At 41.6% G+C, this 18,084-nt stretch overlaps 1 protein-coding gene across 1 annotated transcript in view; it reads left to right on the forward strand.

The window, feature by feature from the left end:
• Nucleotides 1-3,240: 3,240 nt before the first annotated feature.
• The window catches only part of LOC104998870 (partitioning defective 6 homolog beta-like), a 33,247-nt gene continuing 18,403 nt past the window's right edge, over nucleotides 3,241-18,084 (forward strand). Inside the window, exon 1 of the mRNA XM_010854256.1 lies at nucleotides 3,241-3,358. Within this exon, the coding sequence (XP_010852558.1) occupies nucleotides 3,241-3,358 (118 nt within the window). The remainder of the gene's footprint in view (nucleotides 3,359-18,084) is intronic.

Raw genomic sequence — 18,084 nt, forward strand, 5'->3', positions numbered from 1 at the left:
AAACAAATCCTTGTTTATTAAAGTGACCTCTTATCTATGATGTTGCAAACGCTCTCTAAATCTGTCATTTGCACTTGTTTGCTTTGTTTTTTGCCAGGTGGAAATGTGTGGTTTGTTAGTATTTTCTTTTATGATTCTTTCAGTTCTTTCAGAGTTTTTTTTTTCTTTTTTTTAAATACTTGATTGATGATCTGGAACACATTTTGATTTTAGGAATGCCTGCTTTTTCATGTAACAATGTAGCTTGGATCTCATTCTTACCAGTGCATAAATCATCTCATTCTTTTTATTGTGCGAATAGTGATTCTAGCATGTGGATATGCTTTACTAACCAGTTCTCCAAATTATAGTTAGATTATTTCCATATAAGGTGCCAATATAAGCGATAATGTAATGAGTAACTCCCTCAAAGACATCTGAAAGGTAATTCAGTTTAACGCTTCTGAAACCATCACGTGGGGACCTCATTAACATGTGGGTTCTGATTCAGTAGGTCTGGCATGGGGCCCGAGACCCTGCATTTCTAACGAGTTTCCAGGTGAGCCTATGATACTAATCTGTGGACCACACTTTGAGTAGTAAGAGTTTAGTTGATTCTTGTCGGAGTCTTCAATTCTTTTTATGCATCCCAGCCACTGGGGAGGAAGTAGCACTTGGAGCCCTGTGTTTCCATCTCCAAACAGCCCTAGTTGAGGTTCTTCTTCACATAAAGTCAACTCAGTATTTTTGCCCCTAATTCTATATCCTGGATCTGAACCATCACTCACAGCCAGCCCTTTGAGTTTTTACCGAGCTGTTTTCTCTCCCATGTCTTTTCTCCAGGCCAACCATCTCTTCTTCACCTACCACCCATATGGCAGGGGTCGCGGTGCCTGGGGGTGATGGCGAAGCCCGTGACCCTGCCTCAGAGTCCTTCTGAACTCGTCTCAGCTGTAAGTTCTTTCATGTCCGCTTGTCTAGGTGAGGTCATTAAGTGTTCTCGGTGCTAAGGGTCAGAGCCATGTCTTGAATCTCTCTGTGCTGAAGAAGACTCTCTGACGTTGGTGGGAATGGCTGGTTGGGATGGGGGAAGATCACAGAACTGGAGACAGGATGTGCTGGTAAGTTAACAACTGCTCTCCAAAAGAAGAAGGAGACTCCCTAATTTGTAGCTTTTTCTGATTCCCGCTGTGTAAATTCTCCCACTGTGACGGATTTCAGGCTGGCAGAGTGATGTCACTGTACATGGTAGCACAATGCTATACGGCATTTCACCACACAGACTGAATAACCTTAATAAACTTCAGAAACACAGATAATTAATTGTAGTATAATAATTGGAAAGTGGGGAGTGTTTAGTATTTGTTACTTTCTTAAAATATAATTTATTTCATTGCAAGATTTAACAATGGCTGTGTTTAACAACTGGCTTGCAAATGTTTTGAAAATTCAAACATCAGTTCTTGCAAGCCTATGCAAGCTAGGTCCAGCAGATCCCTGGTAGGCAACCTGTCTTAAAAGTCAGAGTCTCTCGCGTCGTCTCTAGAGGTCCTTGGTGTCCTGCCACCTTTAAGAGCCGGGAAAAGAGAGCCCACACTTCCAACAGCAGTGCTCTGCTGCTCTCTGGTGGCAGCTCCTGCCCTCTGCAGCTTCCTCAGAACTTGATCCTACAGCAGAACCCACTGTCTTCAGTCCTGAAGCAGGATCAGAGGCTCCCTGAGCAAGTTAAGCAGCTCCCAGTCTCCTCTCTCACCCTAGCCTTCTGGAGCACAAGGGGACCTAGGTTAGGGCATCCAGGGCCTCTAGACCTGCTGCACCCTCCTCATCCCTACTCGTGGGTTTTCACTGCCTGCCGGGAGCCGGCGTGAGGAACTCCATCCGTGGCAAAGGTCATGAGGAAGGAGGCTCGGCATACGCAAAGGCGGGATCGAGCCTCAGGAGTCCCTCTGGAAATTCTTGAGCATCTACCCCCAAAACCAGAGTCTGCCTACTTTCTGCTTTGTGCTCTCACCTACACCTCTGACTTTACGGGTGCTCTCACCACTACCTCTCTCTGAAAAAAGAGTTAGCTTACAGCTCCAGTTAATAATTCCTGGGTGTGACAGTGTTTCAACCTACAAACTCCTTTGGAAGTCCTCTAGCCTGCCTGAATAGGTTTTTCCGGCCACATGTGATTGTTCAGAGCCTCCCAACTGTGAGAGGCATGAGATGTTCTAAACTGTCTAAAAACAGATTACTTTGAGCAGTTAAAAGATTGATTAGAAATTGTATTGGTGAAGGGTTTTTCACTTGTTGGGCCAATGTTTGCTGCTAAGTTTCCATATCCCTTACCTGCTGTGTCCCTGGCAGTGTATTGATTAATATAATTGATGTAAGTAGTAGCTTTAATGTTTGTAAACTTGGACCCTTGAGTTAATTCTTTTTCTTGTTATAGCCCACCACACCTTTGCCCTATAGGAATGCAACTTTATCTAATGCTTTTGGAAGGTGGCACCTGACTAATCACCTTTAGAGAAAAATAAGTTTTCTGAAGAAAGGGTCTTAAAATGTTAACAGGCCTCCGGGCCAGAAGATGATGCAAATCACCTGAACTTTTGCATATGATAAGTTTGCAGGAAGAAAGCCTGGCTTACTGCATGACTCTACCCCTTCCCCCATTATCCTCTATGCATAACTTAAGGTATAAAAACTACTTTGGAAAATAAAGTGCGGGCCTTGTTCACCGAAACTTGGTCTCCCCATGTCGTTCTTTGTCTCACCTTCTGGCTGAATTATTCAGCCTCTTTTCTCCACTAAATTTTCTCACTGAGCTATCCTTATTCTATTACTCTTTATATCCTTAATTAATGTTTAATTAAGCAGTTGTTTCCTGATCCTCGCCGACGCCGTCCCCGCTTCGAATTCCCTGGATCCACCAGGGCTGGACCCCGGCAACTGCCCTCTTCAGTTTTGGCGGAGTGATACTGAGCTGGGAAAGGGGTCTTTCCCTGGCACTGTGACTCCACCGACTGCCTCTGCCAGGTCAGTAACATAGGCAAATGTGTAGACAGCCCCACCCATACCGGGCATCCCTGAGAAGGAGGTGCTCTAAGGGAATTATGACTCAGGTGCTGTAGGTGGTGGTGGTTGCTGCTCCGGGGCTTCATAGGAAACTCACCAGTCTTCTCCATTAGAGCTGGGGCTTCCTGCCATCTTAGAGCAGCCAAGTGGAGGAGCAAGAGAAAGAAGACTGTGTCAGAACAGCACCAAAGCTGTCGCCACATGGTGGGACCTTCTCACGGGAACAGCCCCAGTTACAACTGCAAACGCCAGCTGGGAGGACCCTCTGGTCTCCTGAGACTGGCAGACCATCTACTGCCCATACTGGCCAAAGCCTTCGGTAAGAAATAAACTACAGCATAACAACCCAAGACACGCTACATAGAGAAGGTTCAGGAAGCAATACTTGTTCAGTGTATTTTGTCATTCCCCAAATTTTCTATCTTGACCTTTCCATTAAAAAAAAAAAAAAAAATCTTTTCACAGAGAACAAGATGGCAGAGGAGTAGGTGACGTGGAGTGCATCTCTCCCCTCTGATACATCAGGAATACACCTCCAGACACAGACGTGCATGCACAGCACCAGCTGAGAGTGGACAGGAGGACCTGACCAGCGGAAAAGAATACATATACTCACGCAAAACTCGGGAGGATGAAGGAACCAGGGGGAAAACAGGAGTGTTAGTGGGACTGGACCAGCCCTCGGCGGGTCGGGGAACCGAAGCAGGGGTCCCATCCCCGCACTGGGGCAACTGTCTGGGTCAGAGGAGAAACATTTTAAGGCTGAGAGTGAAACAGCTGATCTGTGGCGGCCTACATGGAATGAGAATCAGACAGTCCTTGCAGCAGCCATACAGACCCTGGCCTGGACAGGGACGCTGGTCCCCTGGAAGGGGCAGTGACTAGGAGCTGGAGATTGGGGATTGTGGAGCAATCTCAGGGCAAGAGCTGCTGTTGACTGCGGAGAGACAGATGGAAGGGATGTGAGGGAAGAGAACTGTGGTGGGAAATGCCTGTGGAGGAAAGCCAGGCAGCCATGGAAGCAAGGCGATACTGCTGAGTCACACGTGGAGGGTGGAGCCATCACCGTAGCCTCTCTCTCCCCACAGGCCAGCATCAGCAGCTGAACAATAGGCTGGCCCATCAAACATCTTATGCACTGATCTACAGAGAAGGACCCCAGCCAGGGGGGCCCCTCTGTGTGCCTGACGCTGAGCAACAGAGAAGGACCCCAGGCAAAGGAGGCCTCTAAGTGGCTAAACGGGCAGAACTATGGAGAAAGACTGGCCAAGGAGGCCTTTTGATCGCCAGCTACAAGAGGCTCGAGGAAAGACTGTGATAGGGCCATAACTCCTGCCGTGGAGGCAGTCTGTGTCCCTGCACACTTGGCACCGCCAGGGTCCCCACAGCCAAGCAGCTGCACCACCTTCACGCTCACCTCTCACGGGGCACAGCTGCCACAGGCAAAAAGTCTTCATCTATGCGCGCAGGGTCACTTCGGTCGTGTCCAACTCTTTGCAACCCTCTGGACCGTGGCCAGCCAGGCTTCTGTGTCAGTGGGCTTCTCCAGGCAAGAGCACTGGAGCGTACTAGCCAATACTGGTTGCCATGCCCTCCTACAGCACTATATTTCCTGCTGCCCTAGCCACCAACTCCCCTGAGTACCTAGTGCTGCCAGAACCCCTGTGACCCAAGCAGCTGCACCACCTCCACACCTGGCCCTCACAGGGGCAAACCCAAGTCCTCCAGGGCAGACTCAGGAGCAAACCCCAGTGGACGACCCACAAGCAGAGGTGGAAATAAAACCACAATTGAAACCCACGGGCAGTGTGACAAAGGAAGAAGACCCAAAACCTTCCCACCAGCTGTACAAGCTGCAGATTAAATCCACAGGATAAACTAGGCAGACTCTGTGTCTATGGAACATATAAAATGACACTGAGAATGCCCATAAAAGAAAATGCACTAGTTCTGATAGCTGTGGACATTGGAGGCAAGAACACACAGGAGAAGGACCAGATTAGAATCTGAGCTGCCCCCACAGCAGGTCTAGAGATCAGCACAGTGTTGGAGGGCATCCTAGGGAGGTAAGGTGGACTGTGACTCCCAGCGAGGGAAAGGACTCTGACAGCAGTGACTCAAGAAAAACATTTATCATTCTTATTTTTTGACTTGTTTTGTAGTTTCTTTTGGATTTTTTCCCCTTCTGTTGTAGTTGTCTGTTTTATTGGCACTATGAAATCTAATTAAGTTTTTGAGTTTTTTTTTTTTTTAACCATACTTTTTATTGTTATATACCTCTGCTTCTACATCAGGCTTTTGCAGTTCTGTGGAGTTTTCCTTTTTTTTTCTCTCTCTCTTTTTAATTTTAATTTTTTAAAATCTATTATTATTATTTCTACATTTATTCCTTTGTTTGCTTTTCCTACTGTTCTTTTACCCTTGCAGTTAATCTTTAATGTATATAAATCTTCTTTATCTCCCTCTATTTAACTTTGCATATCTGTTTTTTCTTTCTTTTCTTTCTTTCCTTTCCTCTCAACGTATTTGTTAGTTTTGTTTTCATTGCTTTATTCCCCACTTGGCACTTTGATGTAGTTTTGTTTTCCAGTTTGTGCTTTAGTTAGTTTTGCTCTTAACTGGTAGATATCATTTTTGGTTTCCTCTGTTCTCTGGGTCAATCTATTGTACTTTATTTTTGTTGGACTGTTTTAATTTTGCTTATGAGTGTATATGTGTATGTGTAATTCCATTATTTTAATTATTATTTGCCTGATTTTGTAACTGCCATTTGTCTGGGGTTCATCTTTGGTTTCTCGTTTTTGGATACTTGTTTTAATCTCACTTAATGCCATAACAAACCACTTGTGGGATCTTCATTCCTGACCAGAGATCAAGCCCCGAGCCTTTGGAGTGGGAGCACTGTGAGAACTCACACAAAGGAAACCACTTGAATACAAGACCCAGCATCACCCAACCACCAGTAGCACCCTGTGCAGGACGCCTCATCTAAACAACAAACAAAGCAAAAATACAAACCCAGTCATCAGCAGACAGGAGTACCACCTCACTCAGCCTTGCCCATCAGAGGAAAAAAAAAAAAAAACAGAAACAAAACTCAGCACAAATGTCACCCTATATGAAGCTTACACAAACCACTGGACCAAACTTAGGAGGGCAGAAGCCAAAAGGAAGAAAAAATTCAACTCTGAAGCCTGGGAAAAGGAGACCTTAAACAGGGTAAATTTAAAAAAATAATAATGCAAAGGCAGAGAAATACTACACAAATGAAGGAACTAGAAACACAGAAGTCCAAATAAATGAAGAAGAAATAGGCAAACTACCTGAAAAAGAATCATAATAATGATAGTAAAGATCAAAAACACTGAAAATGGAATGGAGAAAATGCAAGAATCAATTAAAGAAGACCTAGAAGAATTAAAGAATAAACATACATAGACAGATGACACAATTACTGAAATTAAAAATACTGTAAAAGGAATCAATAGCAGAATATCTGAAGCAGAACGAATCAGTGAGCTGGAAGATAAAATGGTGGAAATAACTTCTGAAGAACAGAATAAAGTAAAAAGAATGACAAGAACTGAGGATAGTCTCAGAGACCTCTGGGACAATATCAAATGCACCAACATTTGAATAGGGGGCCCAGAAGAGGAAGAGAAAAGAAAGGATATGAGAAAATTTTTGGAGAGATTATAGTTGAAAATTTCCCCAACAGGGAAAAGGAAATAGTCAATCAAGTCCAAGAGGAGCAGAGTCCCAAACAGGATAAACCCAAGGAGAAACACACCAAGATACATACTAATCAAACTAACAAAGACTAAACACAAAGAAAGAATATTAAAAGCAGTAAAGGAAAAGCAACAAGTAACATACAAGGGACACTCCATACATTTAACAGCCAATCTTTCAGCAGAAACTCTGCAGGCCAGAAGGGAATGGCAGAGTATATTTAAAGTACTGAAAGGGAAAAATCTACAACCAAGATTACTGTACCCACCAAGGATCTCATTCAAAATTGATGGAGAAATAAAAAGTTTTTCAGACAAGCAAAAGTTAAGAGAATTCAGTACCACCAAACCAGCTTTACAACAAATGTTAAAGGGACTTATATAGTCAAGAAATATAAGAGAAGAAAAAGATCTACAAAACCAAACCCCAAACAATTAAGAAAATGGCAATAGAAACACATATATCCATAATTACTTTAAATATAAATGGATTAAATGCTGCAACCAAAAGACACAGACTGGCTGAATGCATGCAAAAACAAGACCCATATATATGCTGTCTACAAGAAACCCACTTTAGACCTCAAGATACATATAGACTGAAACTGAGAGGATGGAAAAATATATTCCATGCAAATGGGAAGCAAAAGAAAGCTGAATTAGCAATCCTCATATCAGACAAAGTAGACCTTAAAATAAAGAGTATTACAAGAGGTAAGGGAGGGCACTACATAATGATCAAGGGCTCAATCCAAGAGGAAGACATAACAATTGTAAATATCTATGCACCCAACATAGGAGCACCTCAGTACATAAGACAAACACTAACAGACATAAAAGGAGAAATTGACAGTAACACAATAGTAGTAGGAGACTTTAACACCCCACTCACACCAGTGGACAGATCATCAAAACAGAAAATTAATAAGGAAACACAAGTCTTAAATGACACATTAGATGAGATGGATCTCATTGATATTTTCAGGACATTCCATCCAAATGCAGAAGAATACACCTTCTTCTCAAGTGCACATGGAACATTCTCCAGGATAGACCACCTCTTGGGTCACAATCAAACCTTAGTAAATTTAAGAAAACAAAAATCATATCAAGCATCTTTTCTGACCACAACGCTATGAGACTAGATATCAATTACAAGAAAAAAACTGTAAAAAACACAAACACATGGAGATTAAACAATACATTTCTAAATAACCAACAGGTTACTGAAGAAATCTAAAGGGAAATCAAATAATTTCTAGAAACAAATGACAATGAAAACACAACTTAAAATCTATGGGATGCAGCAAAAGCAGTTCTAAGAGGGAAGTTTATAGCAATACAATCCTACCTCAAGAAACAAGAAAAACATTGAATAGACAACCTAACTTTACACCTAAAACAACTGGAAAAAGAAGAACAAAAAAGAAAACCTCAAATTAGCAGAAGGAAAGAAATCATAAGGACCAGAGCAGAAATAAAAAGAAATGAAAGAAACAATAGTAAAGATTAATAAAACTAGAAGCTGGTTCTCTAAGAAGATACACAAAATTGACAAACCTTTAGCCAGACTCATCAAGAAAAAAAAGAGACGAATCAAATCAACAAAATTAGAAATGAAAAAGGAGAGGTTACAACAGATAATGAAGAAATACAAAGGATTATAAGAGACTGTTATGAACTACTATATGGCAATAAAATGGATAACCTTGAAGAAATTCTTAGAAAAGTTCAATCTTCCAAGAGTGAAATAGGAAGAAGTAGAAATTATGAACAACCCAATTACAAGCACTGAAATTGAAGCTGTGATCAAAAATCTCCCAAAAAACAAACGCAGGACCAGATGGCTTCACAGGAGAATTCTATCCAACATTTAGAGAAGAGCTAATGCCTAATCTTCTAAAACTTTTTCAAAATATTGCAGAGGAAGGAACACTTACAAACTCATTCTATGAGACCACTATCACTCTGATACCAAAACCAGACAAAGACAACACAAAAAAAGAAAACTACAGGCCAATATCACTGATGAACATAGATGCAAAACTCCTCAACAAAATTTTAGCAAACAGAATTCAACAACACATTAAAAAGCTCATACACCATGATCAAGTTGAGTTTATTCCAGGGATGCAAGGATTCTTCAATATATGTAAATCAGTCAATGTAATACACCATATCAATAAATTGTAAGATAAAAGCCATATGATAATCTCAATAGATGCAGAAAAAGCCTTGACAAAATTCAGCACCCATTTATGATTAAAACTCTTCAAAAAATGGGCATAGAAGGAACCTACCTCAACATAGTAAAGGCAATATATAATAAGCCTACAGCAAACATTATTCTCAATGGTGAAAAACTGAAAGCATTCCCCCTAAGATCAGGAACAAGACAAGGGTGTCCACTTTCACCACTATTATTCAACATAGTTCTGGAAGTCTTAGCTACAGCAATCAGAGAAGAAAAAGAAATAAAAGGAATCCAGATCGGAAAAGAAGTAAAACTCTCACTGTTTGCAGATGACATGATACTGTACACAGAAAACCCTAAAGATACTATCAGAAAATGACTAGAACTAATCAGTGAATTTAGCAGTCACAGGATACAAAATCAATACAGATATCACTTGCATTTCTATAACAATGAAAAATCAGAGAAATTAAGGAATCAATCCCATTCATCATTTCAACAAAAAGAATTAAATATCTAGGAATAAACTCACCTAAGGAAACAAAAGAACTGTACATGGAAAATTATAAGACACTGATGAAAGAAATCAAAGATGACATAAATAGATGGAGGGATAGTCCATGTTCCTGGGTAGGAAGAATCAATATTGTGAAAATGCCTATACTACCAAATGCAATCTACAGGTTCAATGTGATCCCTATCAAATTACCAATGGCATTTTTCACAGAACTAGAACAAAAAATTTCACAATTCACATGGAAACAGAAAAGGCCCCAATTAGCCAAAGTAGTCTTGAGAAAGAAGAATGGAGTGGGAGGAATCAACCTTCCTGACTTCAGATTATACTACAAAGCTACAGTCATTAAGACAGTATGGTACTGGCACAAAAACAGAAATACAGACCAATGGAACAAGATAGAAAGCCCAGAAATAAACCCACGTACCGGCGACCAGCCCCGGTTGGATCCAGGGATATCCCCAGGAGGACGGCGTTGGCGTTTGGAAGGATAGATAAAAGGGCAGAGACAGAGGCTTGACCTGACTGGTTTACGTGGGAAACCAATGAAGTTCGTGACACCGAACTTGCTCTGACCACGGAGGCCGCAGGCGCCCTCTCGAATAGCTGAAGGTGCCCCACCTTAGGCACCTTCTCGAGTGGGTCTTAGAAGCCCAGGCAGGTAAGTGGTCTCAGAGAGCCCCCATGCTCCATCCAGTCATCCTGAAGGAAGAACAGAGAAGAAAAGGAGAGAAAGGGAAGCAAGAACAACATGGGAGACCAAGCCTGATGAGCAAGGCCCGTAGCTTTATTTTCAAAGGGAGCTTATTTACCTTGAGTTGTGCATAGAGGATAACAGGGGGTGTAAAGTCATGCAAAGTTGGCAGTCCTTCATCCTTATCGAGACCGGGCTTTCTTTTCTGCAAACTTATCGTATACAAATGCTTTAGGTGATTTACATCATCTTCTGGCCAGGAGGCCTATTAACATTTTATGACTCTTTGTTCTGATAAAGGTTAGTTAACCAGAAAACTTATTTTCTTTAAAAGTAATTTTTCTAAAGTTTGGCGCCACTCTCTGAAAGCACTAGATAAAGTTGCCTTCCTGTAGGGCAAAGGTGCAGTGGGCTGTAGCAAGGAAAGAAGTTACTGCCTCAAGGGTCTAAGGTTGTTAACACCAAGGCCACTACTTATTTTTTCTATATACCAACTATATTAATTAATATACTCCCAGGGACATAATGGGTAAGGGATAAGGAAACTTGGCAGTAAGCATTGGCTCAACAATGAAATCCTTCACCAGTTCTATTCTAATAATTTCTAACTCCCCGAGAGGCTGTATACTATTTGAATATCTTAAGCTTCCCATGCCTCTCGTGGTTGGGAGGCTGTAAACAATCGTATGCATAGCTGTAGGAGTCTGGATAAACGTGTCAGGCAAGTTAGAGAGCCATCTGAGGGGTTTGGATTGAAACACTCCTACTATGCCCAGGAGGCTAATTAACCAGAGCTTTAAGTTGATTTCCTTCAGAGAAAGGTGGTCAGGATAGCCCCCGTTAATGTCAGAGGAGTTGGTGAAGTCGTAAAATAATAAAACAGGTTCTGGTTTGGGGGTAGATGCTCAAGCAGATCCAGGGGGCCCCTCGAGTCCTGACTTGCCTTTGCGTATCAGGCCTCTCCGCATGACCTTTGTCATGGGTGGGAACTCCTGTGCTGGCTCCCGGCACCCACGCACCTATGGGTACCTTATTTTTGAAAAAGAGGCAAAAGAATACAATGGGACAAAGAACCTCTTCAATAAATGGTGCTGGAAAAACTGGACAGCTCCCTGTAAAAGAATGAAATTAGGACACTTCCTAACAGCATACACAAGGTAAAATCAAAATGGATTAAAGACCTAAATGTAAGACCAGAAACTATAAAACTCTTAGAGGAAAACACAGGCAGAACACTTGATGACATAAAGCAAAGCAAGGTTCTCTGTGACCCATCTCCTAGAGTAATGGAAATAAAAATAAAAGGAAACAAGTGGGACCTGATTAAACTTAAAAGCTTTCCCACAGCAAAGGAAACTATAAGCAAGGTGAAAAGACAACCCTCAGAATGAGAGAAAATAAAAGCAAATGAAACAACTGACAAAGGATTAATTTCCAAAATATACAAGCAGCTCATACAACTCAATACCAGAAAAACAAACAACCCAATCAAAAAGTGGGGAAAAGACCTAAACAGACATTTCTCCAAAGAAGACATACAGGTGGCTAGCAAATACATGAAAAGATGGTCAACATTGCTCATTATTAGAGAAATGCAAATCAAAAATACAATGAGGTATCACCTCACACTGGTCAGAATGGCCCTCATCACAAAGTCTACAAACAATAAATGCTGGAGAGGGTGTGGAGAAAAGGGAACACTCTTGCACTGTTGGTGGGAATATAAATTGATACAGCCACTATGGAAGAGAGTATGGAAATTCCTTTAAAAACCAGGAATAAAACCACCATATGACCTAGCAATCCCACTTGTAGGCATATACCCTGAGAAAACCAAAATTGAAAAAGACACAGGCATCCCATTGTTCATTGTACCACTATTTACAATAGCTAGAACATGGAAGCAATCTAGCAGTGCAATGACAGATGATGGATAAAGAAGTTGTGGTATATAGACACAATGGAACCTTGTGTATATTCCATTGGAATACAGTGGAATACTCAGCCATAAAAAGAACACATTTGAGTCAGTTCTAATGAGGTGGATGAACCTAAAGCCTATTATACAGAGTGAAGTAAGTAATAAGAAGAGAAAGATAAATATCGTATACTAACACATATATAGGGAATCTAGAAAAATGGTACTGAAGAATTTATTTACAAGGCAACAGTGGAGAAACTGACATAGAGAAAAAGCTTATAGACATGGGGAGAGGGGAGGAGAGGGTGAGATGCACAGAGTGAGATGTACGGAGAGAGTAACATGGAAACTTACACGACCATATGTAAAATAGATAGCCAACGGAGATTTGCTGTATAGCTCAGGAAACTCAAACAGGGGCTCTGTATCAACCTAGAGGGGACGGGTGGGGAGGGCGATGGGAGGGAGGTTCAAAAGGAAGGGGACGTATGTATACCTACGGCTGATTCTTGTTGAGGTTTGACAGAAAAGAGCAAAATTCTGTAAAACAATTATCCTTCAATTAAAAAATAAATAATTTTTAAAGTCTTTTTACAACTTAATAAATAGAATTCACAGCTCATTAAGGGGTCATCATCTGAAGTTTGCAGAACACTGGCCTAGGCTGACCTCTCATTTTACTGGGGATACACTGAAGGGCAAGAAGGAGCACTCATGCCCAACAGCAGATCAGAGACAGACCAGATCTAGAGCTCATGCCTCTGAGCCCTTCTGCCCTTGCACTAGGGTCTCCTCTGGGCTCTGACCCAGGCCTCCTTTTGCACTGAAGTCCAGGGGCCTCACTTTCTGTGGCCCTGGTCCATGTAGGACAGACTGGGAGGATCTGAGGACAGGTTCCTCCATGCCCAGGAAGGCCTGGGGTTGCAGCTGCTTGGTCTCGGGTGTGCCCTTATGAACTTCTCCTGTTTCAGCAGCAGGTGGCAGGAGAGAGAAGTGAAGAGCATGGCCTGTGGGAAAGGGAAAAGGGTGTGGCGGGCTCCTGGATGTGGCTAAGCAGTCAAAGAGCCGTATTAGCATCTTTATTTGAGGTCAGGAGCCTAGAAGCAATACTTAAAGGCTGTGAGGGGTACTCATAAGACTAAACTATCAACAATAAGCATTGCTGCTGCTGCTGCTAAGTTGCTTCAGTCGTGTCCGACTCTGTGTGACCCCATAGATGGCAGCCCACCAGGCTCCCCCGTCCCTGGGATTCTCCAGGCAAGAACAATGGAGTGCGTTGCCATTTCCTTCTCCAATGCATGAAAGTGAAAAGTGAAAGTGAAATTGCTCAGTCGTGTCCGACTCTTAGCGACCCCATGGACTGCAGCCTACCAGGCTCCTCCATCCATGGGATTTTCCAGGCAAGAGTACTGGAGTGGGCAATAAGCATTGATGGGAATACAAATCTGCACTATCTTCTTAGAAAGTATTTTATCGTTACATTTTAATTTTTTTAAATGTTCAAATGCACTGAACCAGAAATTCCACTAATAGAATTTAATATAGGTGCTAGTTATATATACAAAGATGTTCACTTCAAAGTTTTATATTATCAAAAGGAAAAAAACCTAAATAACACCAACATGGAATCAGTTTTAAAATTCTGTCACCACCACCACAACAAAAAATGTATACTGTGCAGCCATTAGGTATAATAATATAGAGTTTAAAGAGCAGCTTTCAAAATAGCATCTGTGCTATGACCCCATTTGCGTAAAGTGTCCAAGGGTTCTCTAGGTAGCGGGGTGAAGGCGAGTCACTTTGGGAGTTTTCAAACCATACAGCCTTCCTCAACCCCTCACCCCAGGAAACTGTGATGTGCTCTTCTGGAACCTACAGCTTCCCTTTGAGGATCACTGTGCAGGGAGGAGGGGATAGAAAACCGCCGGACATGTGTGAAGTGTGTGTGTGTTGGTAGGGTGTTGATGGGCTGTTGACCAGGGTGGTAGCAGGAATTGGCTTTGGGTGGTAAGACTTTCATATGGTTTTCAGTAATAATACCTTTAATAATTATGAGAATATACTGTTTATTTTTTTAACCATTCACCTGTTCAAGGACATCTGGCTTGTTTCAAGTTTTGGGCTATTACAAATAAAGTTGCTATGAATGCTCATAAAGAAGTTGTTTAGTAAACATGTTTTCTTTGCTCTGCCCTCTCAAGAGTGCAACTGAGACGTGTTTTACAGGCTAGTATATGCTCTATCCTGGAGAACGCTCCATGTGCACTTGAGAAGAATATATAGTCTACTGTGGGGCAGTGTTTCATAGATGTCTACTAGGTCTGGTTGGTTTATAGTGTTCTTAAAGTTTTCTATTTCCTAGTTGAACTATCTAGATGCTCTATTTTTGAAAAAGGGATATTGGAGTCTCCAATCATTATTGTTGAATTATTTATTTCTCCATTTCTGCCAGTTTTTGTTTCATGTATTTTAGTGGTCTGTCATCAGATACATCAATTCAGTTCAGTTCAGTTCAGTCGCTCAGTCGTATCCGACTCTGCGACCCCATGAATTGCAGCACACCAGGCCTCCCTGTCCATTAGATACATATATGGTTATAATTTTTATATCTTCCTGATGGATTGACCCTTTAATTTTTATATCTTCCTGATGGATTGATCCTTTTGTCATTGTGAAATATTCTTCTTTATATCTGGTAACATTTTTTTGTATGTGTTAAAGTCTATTTTATCTGACATCAGTCAGTATAGCCATTCTAGCTTTGTTGTGGTTGCTGTTTGCATGATATATCTTCTCTCGGTTTATTTGTATTTTTCAAAACCAAGTGTGGGTCTTATAGAAAAAATACAGGTGGATCTTTTTTTTTTAATACATTCTGACGATCTCTGTCTTTATTTGGATTGTTTAATGTTTTATTGATACAATTGGATTTACACTTGTTACTTTGCTTTTAATTTTCTATTCATCTCAAGTCTTTTTTCTTTCTCTTTTCCTCTTTCACTTTTTTCTTGTGCACTAAGTGAATCATTTTAATGCAGCATTTAAATTTCTTTAGTATTTTTTAAACTTTTAAAAATTATTTTAATGGTTGCCCTAAGGCCTTTTACCATACATCTTATATATATATTTGGCTGCACTGGATCTTAGTTGCAGCATGTGGGATCTAGTTCCCTGACCAGGGAACGAACCTGGGCCCCCTGCACTGAGAGTGCAGAGTCTTAGCCGCTGGACCACCAGGGAAGTCCTACCAAATACATCTTAACTCATTATATTCAGCTTCAGAGTTATACTAGCTTAACTCCAGTGATATATAGAAATGATACTCCTATATCTATTTCCTGACACTCCCCATTTTTAAAGCACAGATTTCTATATCAACTAAAGAGTTTCTGTACAGCAAAGAAAGCCATCAACAAAAATGAAAAGGCAACCTATAGAATGGGAAAAAACACTTGCAATCACATATCTGATGAGGGGCTAGTACACAAAATATGTAAAGAACTCATGGCTCAACAGGAAAAAAAAATCCCATTTAAGATGAGTGGGGGATCTGAAGATATGTTTCCAAAAAGCATATAGAGGCCAACAGATTCCTGAAAAGGTGCTCAACATCACTAATCATCAGGGCAAAGCAAGTCAAAACCATGTCTGTTAGAATGGCCATTACTAAAAAGACAACAAATAACAAGTGTTGGCTAGGATGTGGGGAAAGGGGAATGCTTTTTGAAATGCATAGAGATATCCATTCACTATGCTGTATAACAGGAACTAACATAGTGTCGTAGGTTAATTATACTTCAAAAACAAACAAACAAAAGAACTTGTAGAAAAACAGATCAAATTTGTGGTTAACCAGAAGTAGAAGGGGAGGGGAGGGGAAATTGGGTGAAGGCAGTCAAAAGGTATCAATTCTCAGTTATAAGATAAATAAGTACTAGAGATGTAACATATAGCATGATAAATATAATTAATACTGTTGTGTGTTGTATATTAAAATTGTTGAGAATAAATCCTAAGCGTTCTCATCACGAGGAAAAACATTTTTTTCTATTTCTTTAATTTTGCATTTATAGGAGTTGATGAATATTCACAAAACTTATTTGATAGTATTTTATGATGTGTGCATTATGCTATATATCTAAAGAGGGTTTCCCTGTAGTTCAGATGGTAAAGAATCTGCCTGTAATGTGAGAGACCCAGGTTCAATCCCTGGGTCAGGAAGATCCCTTGGAGAAGGGAATAGCAACCCACTCCAGTATTCTTGCCTGGAGAATCCCATGGACAGAGGAAGCTGGCAGGCTACAGTTCATGGGGTTGCAAAGAGTTGGACATGACTGAGCGACTCACATTACTACTACACACCTTAAACGTATACAGTGCTTCATGTCAATCATAGCTCTGTACAACTGGAAGAAAAATTTTAAAAAAAATGTGAAAAATTTAACCTATTCAAAAAGTTCTCTGAATAGAATTTTTTCATAACATATATGTAGCGACACTAATTTAACCTGAAGTCACTTGGTAGGCAAACCTGACCTGAACCATTGCAAGGCAATGAATTACAGCTTTATTCATCTGACTCAGTGTGAATATTCAAACATTTCATGGCAGAAGCATCAATGTGTTTGATTTACAACCTGTTGCCCCAGATGTCACTGGGCTTGTTACATAAGGTATGGTTTTGCACCAAATTATCTTTCTAAAATCTGAACAATTTTGAATTCTAACATACATCTGGCCTGTTTTCCCAAAGGCACCTGGGAAAGCATTATATTCTATTTTTCAAGCCTTCTTGAAATTTTCTTTTTCTTTGCTAGTGATAAAAGAAAATACTCCTTTTCTAAGGAAACTGGGAACAAAGGAAACAGAGACAGATTTCTGACTTCTATCTATAGCTAGCCTCTGTACTCTCTCCAAAAAGTGTCCTTTCCTGAAATGTGCAGGCCCTGCTGCGGTTTGTAAAGCGTCTACAGAGATCAGTGGTCGTGGAAACGAAGCCTGGAGAGGGGAAGTGACTTGCTGGAGGCTGAGACCACGTGGCGTCTCCACTGGGCAAGTTCAGGGCAAGTTGTTCATAGGCTTTCAGGAAGTCATTGCTCATAAGCTGTTATGTCCGAATCACACGTTTAGTTCCAAAACTGAACTTGTGGTTGGGAAGTGGCTCAGAAGCTGGAAAGAGAGCATGACAAGTGGAAATGGAGCCCTCTGACGGGGAGCCTAGGGTCAGTGGGGGGAGCTTCTGCGGGCCTCAACCTCGTGAGGGAAAGAAACTGTTGTTGGGGGACACATGGAAAAGTGAGATTGGGACAGAAAGGCTTGGCCCTCAGGGTCCACTTGGAGTTTGAATTAGGGAATAAACTGGGATTGTGGTTTTAGAGAACCCCAGGACCATCTGCAGGGTCGACGATTTGCCAGATGGACTCACGGAACTCAGACAAGCGCTCCTACCCATGTTTACGGTTTGTTACTGTGAAAGGAAACAGCAGAGAAAGCAGACGCATAGGGCAGGGCCCCGGAGAGACCTGGAGCAAACTTCCAGTTGTCCTCTCCCAGTGGAGACATGTGGGCAGCACTTACTTTTCCCAGCAATATTTGGTGATGGAAGAAATTTTCACATAGTGAGTACAATGGAGTCATTCAAGCTTCAGCTCAGTTCAGTTCAGTTGCTCAGTCGTGTCCGACTCTTTGTGACCCCATGAATGGCAGCACACCAGGCCTCCCTGTCCATCACCAACTCCCGGAGTTCACTCAAACTCACGTCCATCGAGTCAGTGATGCCATCCAGCCATCTCATCCTCTGTCGTCCCCTTCTCCTCCTGCCCCCAATCCCTCCCAGCATCAGAGTCTCTTCCAATGAGTCAACTCTTCGCATGAGGTGGCCAAAGTACTGGAGTTTCAGCTTTAGCATCATTCCTTCCCAAGAAATCCCAGGGCTGGTCTCCTTCACAATGGACTGGTTGGATCTCCTTGCAGTCCAAGGGACTCTCA

This window comes from Bison bison, unplaced genomic scaffold (assembly GCF_000754665.1).
Source record: "Bison bison bison isolate TAMUID 2011002044 unplaced genomic scaffold, Bison_UMD1.0 scf7180017864338, whole genome shotgun sequence".
NCBI classification, from domain to species: domain Eukaryota; kingdom Metazoa; phylum Chordata; class Mammalia; order Artiodactyla; family Bovidae; genus Bison; species Bison bison.